Source organism: Megalobrama amblycephala, linkage group LG20 (assembly GCF_018812025.1).
Source record: "Megalobrama amblycephala isolate DHTTF-2021 linkage group LG20, ASM1881202v1, whole genome shotgun sequence".
In the NCBI taxonomy this organism is placed as follows: Eukaryota; Metazoa; Chordata; class Actinopteri; order Cypriniformes; family Xenocyprididae; genus Megalobrama; species Megalobrama amblycephala.
The window spans coordinates 27595757-27603564 of record NC_063063.1 but is presented as its reverse complement, the minus strand read 5'-3'; the positions used below and the strand labels follow the sequence as shown (position 1 = coordinate 27603564).

Genomic DNA, 7808 nt, shown 5'->3' with positions numbered 1-7808 from the left:
TATATATATATATATATATATATATATACACAGTATATGATCACCCCTTTACGTCTAAAGCTCACTTGTTTCTGATCATTAGATGTGATTTTATGCTCCAAATATGTTAAAGGTGCTAAAGAGGATCTTTTTGTCGACTGAGAAACCAAAGACTGTTAGTGAGTTTTTGAAATGAGCGCATGCGTAAGAACAACCCCCCTCCTTCACAGCTCATTTCAAGGGAACGCCTCCCAAAACTTGTGCAGGAGTATTGGAACACGAGTGTTTACCACCGGCATTCGCTGTGTCGTGTTAGTGGATTCATTATGTCGGACTCACCGCAGGTAACTCATAATCTGCAGTTGTTACTCCTGTCTCCTGACAAAAACATTGCATGCGGCGCCTGTGGAGTGTGGAAAGTTACTGGAGCGCGCAGCCGTGCACGTCTCTCACAAGGAACGTCATGGCAGTGATTGACAAGCCAGAGGGCCAATCCTTTACGCGATGATCACGTAAACGATTGGCTGATGTTTTTAAGGCCCTACCTCGTGCACAGATGATGTATATTAATATTATTCCTTTCAGTGCACCTAATAAATAGTCTTTTATCAGTTAGTAAAGACAGTTTCAAGTAATATTGCAAAAATGTATAAAAACATCCTCTTTAGCACCTTTAACTCCTGTAAAATGCATTCATGGTGCTGTTCCTCTTTTATAAATCATTTTAAATAAAAGTGTCTGCTAAATGATTAAATGTAGCCCTAAATGTAAATTTGAAAAATTCTGTCTTTTATTGCGCATAATCTTTCTGTATGTTATCTGTCCAAAACATCCTAAGTGTTTCCAGCAGTTCTGGCTTCCTGCTGTCTAATGAGCTCCAGAGCTCACAGAAAAGATCAGCAGATTTTATCACTGTCCGACTTTCCCATGGAGAGAGTCATTAAGCAAATTAGTAACGACAGGCTCATTTGCATATTCATAGAGTGCCCTAGATCATGCCCCAAGACAAAGTAATACAAACACAACAGGTACAGAGGTTCTCCACTGACATGCCTGCATGGTGATGTTTGATTTAGGTTTCACAGCAGTCTGAATTCATGTCCCACGAATAACAGATATAGAATGGTACATTATGAGGAAATTTTAATTAGCTCTACCAACTAAATTAATGTACCAATGGATGATTAAAATGGATCGATTATGTTTGGAATATATAACTATGTCTATCTCTTGTCTTCTATTTCTGTTAAAGACAATTGTTTGCATAGTGATTGATTGCTTGTTTATCTGATAAAATCTCTTATCGAATGCTTGAAAACTATCTATGGACTCATTATGGTTGTATTGCACAGCGACTGATGTGCTAACAGTGATATAATGTGTGTGTGTGCCTGGTATGCAGCCTTCTTTCATTGATTGGCAGTGTGTGATTCAAAAAATCTCCTTCCCACTCAGCAGACACCATGATAAGATCAAAGAGTATATTTGATAACCCATCTCATTTTCAGCAGTCTCACTCTGCTCGGACTGTTATATCAGCATACCTCGAGCACAGTCAGACCTTTAGTTTACGATGGGGAAATTCAGGCATTGGGGACAGGCCTAAATAAAAGTCGTTGTCTTTTGTATCTTTGGATTCTACACAAACCCAGAACATGTTTAAGCAGGGAAAATATGTTTTTTTTTTTCTTTTTTCTCCAAGTGGTGTTTATTTAAGAAAACTGTGTTTATTACAGGACTCAACTGTAATAGCTCATGTTTAGCCCTAAAGTTGATTTTTTACAACAAGTACAAGTCTATACAAGTTCCTCTTGGGACTACAACGTCCATGTCCTCGTGAGGAGCAAATAATTATGAAAATCCTTGTGTCGTCAAAAAAATAAGAAATTCATATTCGATTCGAAATCATGATAAATAGATAAATACATAACAAAACATTACAACCCGTCTCAACAGCCTCACAAATAAATAAATAGAATCATAAATAACATTCAAAAACATCTTTGGCCAAACGAGGCCCGTGAAGATATTTCCTCCTCAAAACTCCCTCCACCAAAGCTCGGAATCCAGGTCACGGTCAGCTTCGGTTAGGGACGCCATTCATCCTTAAGAAGGGTGACGAAACAAAGCTAAACCATAAAAAGAAGAATAACAAACCGACTCCATTGAGGCACTTTTTAAGGATGTCAGAAAAATTTTGCATCTTCTATGTGGTTCTTTTTCTCTCTTTTTTTGTGAAAAGCAAAGCTGAATAAATATGACCAAAAACCTCCAACATTCATTTACAGATAATCCAAAGGCTGCATTTTATTCTGGCTTCCTTTATCCTCTCTTGTTTTGAGTATGAAATCATGGCAAACTAAAAAGTTCAAAAAGAAAAAGGTCAAAAAGAACCACTACAAAATAATATAATGAAATCTTGTAAAAGAAAACACAACAATCTACATTTGTTTCAAAGCAAAGAAAAGAAAGGGGGAAAAAAAAAAAAAAAACATCAGTGTTTGTTTTCAGTGGTGGTGCTGGATGTTACGTCTGATTGGCTCTCTGATCTTTCTCCAAATATCCCTGCGAGGGTTTTGAAGCGAGGCCCCCACTCGTTGAGGTAATCATAGTCCTCCTCCGTTTCCCCCTTCACAGACTCTATAGAGCTTAGACTCTCCGCCACCGAGCCCTCGCCCTCGTAGGCGTATGTGGCCAGCGAGTCGTACGGCGGAGCGGAAGTGTCACCGTCGTGCTCTTGCAGCCTCTGACTGATGAAGTTGCTGATGTCAGCGCTGTTCTGCGAGGCTACTGGCCGCCGTGGACACAAACCCAACTCTGGCTTAACGTCTCGGCGAAACAGGTTTTCCTTGATGACTTTGGGGTTGCGGAGGGTGCCCATGTCAAAGGCGTGCGTGTCCTCCTCGCCGCCTCCTTCATCATCGTAATGGATGACGTTGTCACGGATGTCCTCTTTGGACGTCATGAGAGTCTCTTTTTTCTTCTGCCGCCGAACCCCCACGTAGAGTACCACGATCACTGCGGGAAACAGAAATTAAATTTATCACCATTTTTTAGACCCTCATACACATCAACAAGGATGCTATCAGAATGTGGTAAAACAAGGTATCTAAGGCTACATTCACACTGCGAGCATTTAAGCTCAATTCTGATTTTTGCTCAGATCTGACTTTTTTTTTTTGTATAGCTGTTCACATTGTTGTTTTAAATGTGGCCAAAATCAGATTTCCAGTGTGAACAGATCATGGTTCTGAACTGACCTGTATGCACAAAAGAACGATACAAATGGGGATGCCGGGTTTTTACCACTCAATTGCTTCTCAAAACTAGTCCAAAACTAGCCCAATTGCGTTCTGTGGGGTATCCCGGTAAAAAATCCCAGTTAAATACCGCGGTTGCTTCAACCCATGGAGTTGCAAAACAACTCGCGGCAACAGTGAAAAAGTAACCCAAAGGACCGTTTGCAAAGACCCGCCCAGGGTCTTACTGTTGCTATGTCCAAGAAGCCATGCCGATCTCTCGCCACACATCATGTTCTCACGCAGTGAAAAATACATTGTGGAGCAAAGAGGACACTGACAACGCGTCGACAGACAAGACAGAGCAGGTTACTTTTGATATGAAAAGTCTCAAATTTCAAATGTTGTCATTTTTAAAGAAATTTAAACAATAAATACCGTTTTGTGACTCTTTAATGTGTCATGACAGATCGCTATAGCGCCTCAGTTCAAGTGGCTCGTGAACCGATCATCTCTTCCTACTAGTTAATTTATTGCATCAAATAAACATGAATGAACAGCATAAGGAATGTTGTTTCAATCGCCGAAAGACTTCAGTACACACCATTTTTCAAGTTCCACATACAGTACAGTCCAAAAGTTTGGAACCACTAAGATTTTTAATGTTTTTAAAAGAAGTTTCGTCTGCTCACCAAGGCTACATTTATTTAATTAAAAATACAGTAAAAACAGTAATATTGTGAAATATTATTACAATTTAAAATAACTGTTTTCTATTTGAATATATTTCACAAAGTTATTTATTCCTGTGATGCAAGGCTGAATTTTCAGCATCATTAATCCAGTCTTCAGTGTCACATGATCCTTCAGAAATCATTCTAATATTCTGATCTGCTGCTCAAGAAACATTTAATGTGTACAATTGTACAAAATATTTGTGTACAATATTTTTTTTCAGGATTATTTGATGAATAGAAAGTTCAAAAGAACAGTGTTTATCTGAAATCTAATCTTTTGTAACATTATAAATGTCTTTACTGCCACTTTTGATTGATTTAATGCATCCTTGCTGAATAAAAGTATTCATTTCTTTAATTTCTTTTCAAAAAAATAAAAATAAAAATTCTTACTGACCCCAAACTTTTGAACGGTAGTGTATAATGCTACAGAAGCTTTGTATTTCAGATAAATGCTGTTCTTTTGAACTTTCTATTCATCAAGGAATCCTGAAAAAAAAAGTACACAACTGTTTTCAACATTGAAAATAATCATAAATGTTTATTGAGCAGCAGATCAGCATATTAGAATGATTTCTGAAGGATCATGTGACACTGAAGACTGGAGTAACGATGCTGAAAATTCAGCTTTGCATCACATGAATAAATTACTTTGTCAAATATATTTAAATAGTACACAGTTATTTTAAATTGTAATAATATTTCACAATATTACTGTTTTTTACTGTATTTTTAATTAAATAAATGTAGCCTTGGTGAGCAGACGAAACTTCTTTTAAAAACATTAAAAATCTTAGTGGTTCCAAACTTTTGGATTGTACTGTATATTAATCTGCTAACTCCCTGACTGCTTTGTCGGACAAAATGGCGGCATTATGATTGGTTAGATCGCCTGTCAATCAAACTCCTGGCGAAGGGTCAATTCTGCGGGAAAATCGCGGACTTGGCAACACACACAGCACGCTGTCATACAGAAATAAACACGGAGGGCATTAAAGTAAGCAATTACGCGTTATAGTGTGATCTGCTGCGGAAGCAATATGAAAAATAAAGACAATGATGTGACAGAAGAGCAGAGATTTTATGATAACAAAGCTCAAACTTTTATGATACAAGCCTTCATGTTTTGCTTATAGAGTTTTGATATCACTGCCCTCCTTACGGACTACCTTTCGCAACTGTCTTGATAACATTGGGTATGTAAAAGTACGAACGCTGATTTCGAGTGACGTAAAAAACGCATGAATTTCGATATGACTGTTCACATCTGACCTGTATCGGATTTAGTACCACATATGGAAGTGGCCCAAATCCGAAATGAAAAGATCAGATTCCATGTGGTGTGTACTGTTCACACTGTCATGGGGAAAACCGATACGAGTCACATGTGGGCAAATAAATCAGATTTGGGCCACATTTACCTGCAGTGTGAACGCAAGTGGTCAAAATCAACTTTTATGCACTTTTTATACATAAACACAAAAAAAAATACAGATACACTTTTATACATACATATATTTTTTTTATAAATATAGATAAACATTTTATAAATACATAAAGTTTTTATACACTTTTAAAATGGAGTTTTCTCTTCCTGGAACTAAAATAGGAAATATGTAAACAGGATTTTAACAACTCCTTCTGGGAGTGATTTTCTATATATTTCTATTTGTGGCATAGATTCAACAAGGTGCAGGAAACGCTTTGTTCCTCAGAGATTTTGGTCCATATTGACATGATAGCATCACGTAGCTGCTGCAGATTTGTCTGTCATTCTCCTCTGACCTCTGGCATCAACAAGGCATTTTCACCCACAGAACTGACACTCAATGAATATTTTTCCTTTTTTGGACCATTCTCTGTAAACCCTAGAGATGGTTATGGGTGAAAATCACACCAGATCAACAGTTTCTGAAATACTCAGAGCAGCCTGTCTGGCACCAACAACCATAGTCTGTTATATCACCTTTCTTCCCCATTCTGATGCTCAAATTGAGCTTCAGTAGATTGTCTGGACCATGTCTACATGCACTGGGATACATGTCATGTGATTGGCTAATTAGATATTTGTGTTAATAGGCAGTTGAGCAGGTGTACCTAATAAAGTGGCTGGTGTGTGGAGTCGCTGTGTAATATTTTATTATTTTCTCTGAATTTGAATAATGAAAATCAATATCACATGACTTAAGGTCATATTAGCAACATTTGAGTAAAATGTTTTGTGGGCAAAAAGGCTTATTGACTATATTGACGTAGCAAAATTCCCATTCACATGGATTCCTATCGAAATGAATCGAGTGGTAAATGTGACTGCATCTTTAAAAAAATATGCACAAAACAGTTAATACAATCTGAAAACAATGATAGCATACATTTTAGTTATTTAGCTCATGCATATTTTTTTTCAGGCTAGTCAAGCCAATATGCATGTGACAGGGGGAAAAAAAGAGACAGTTAGCTCGTAATAATTAGAATGCGGGTCTTCTGTTCCTATAGCCACCATATTGAGTGTTGTGATTTCTCCCATTCATTTTTCTACGGGTGACTCAAATTGTCCTCATTATGCTGTCTGTACAATCAGAGAGTGAGGCAGGCAGAAAGACGACAGAGGCCAGTGGAAACACTCTTCCTCATTCAATCAAGGCGACAACCCCCTCATTTGTCAGAGTTTTCCATGATTGGCAAACAGCTCCTGACTGCAGTCATCATTTAGACGTGGAATGAAAGCTGCAGCGGTAATGTGTACCCTCCATCTGATGGACTCTCTCACCCATCGTGTGTGACTATTTCAGAACCCACTCTTCTTGCTTTGTCATTCATTTTATATTGACTGGCCACAGAAGATCCTCAACGAACAATAGACAGATCGCTGTATAGACACCTCAGTTCAAGCGGCAGCATGAAGCGCGAGCGAACGTGATCATGCCTTTCTCTTTAATGCTAGTTACTAATCATGTATGAACATCTGAAAGTATGTTGAAAGATACAGTATAACTTACTGAAACATATGATATCTCATGTAATCGCTCAATCAGTGTTTTGATGGTGGAAAGACGTCAATAAAAGAGCTTGTAAACAATGTCAAGTAGCATTACATTTACCTCAGGCAAGTCATTCAGTGGCCACAGCTTGTTAGTTCGCTAGAGAAATGAACTCTTTCGCTAAATATGTGCACTATATTTGCCTATATATTCATTATACTTTACTTGTTAGTGATGTCTTGATTATTTAATGTATGTTTAAATAAATCTGTCATGAAAATGACAGCAACTGTGTAAATGATTATCCCTCTACCGCATGGTGTTGCCATATGGCAACATACTCTTTGTGTTCATTTCCTTGCCACTGTCTCTTGACGAGAACATTCTCGTTTTTTTGTTTTTTTTTGGTGGTAAGAGAAGACCTAAGTTTATCCAATGATGTGCTTTGGTTAAGTCACATAACATGCAATTTTTTTTCTGTGACAGACTGCAGTCTCTTGTCGGTAGTTGCTGAAAGCAAACTAAAACGTCAGTAACAAACAAGGACCCGCCCATCTCACATTCACAAAAAAATTGGTAACATCATCTCAGGTAAGTTATGATGACATATTCACCACTCAAAAAAAGTTTTTATGAAATTAGTTTTTGGTAAATCAATAAAATGTCTGTATGGCAACACTGCAATAATGGAATGACATTATTGTAATAGGTTAGATAGCTAGCAAAGGCCAGCTGCAGTCTGTTAAGCTATAACAACATTAATGCTAGTGATATAATGTTGATTAGTCATATGTTAAGGACTGCCATGGCATTTGTATTATGGATTAAATCAACATCGGAGACCTGCCCACTGCCACCACAGCCAGTACTAC

General features: G+C 37.7%; 1 protein-coding gene across 1 annotated transcript in view; it reads right to left on the bottom strand.

The window, feature by feature from the left end:
• Positions 1-1656: 1656 nt before the first annotated feature.
• Positions 1657-7808, bottom strand: part of LOC125255260 (cadherin-12) — a 180239-nt gene continuing 174087 nt past the window's right edge. The window contains exon 12 of the mRNA XM_048170327.1: positions 1657-2997. Within this exon, the coding sequence (XP_048026284.1) occupies positions 2474-2997 (524 nt within the window). The 3' untranslated portion in view covers positions 1657-2473. The remainder of the gene's footprint in view (positions 2998-7808) is intronic.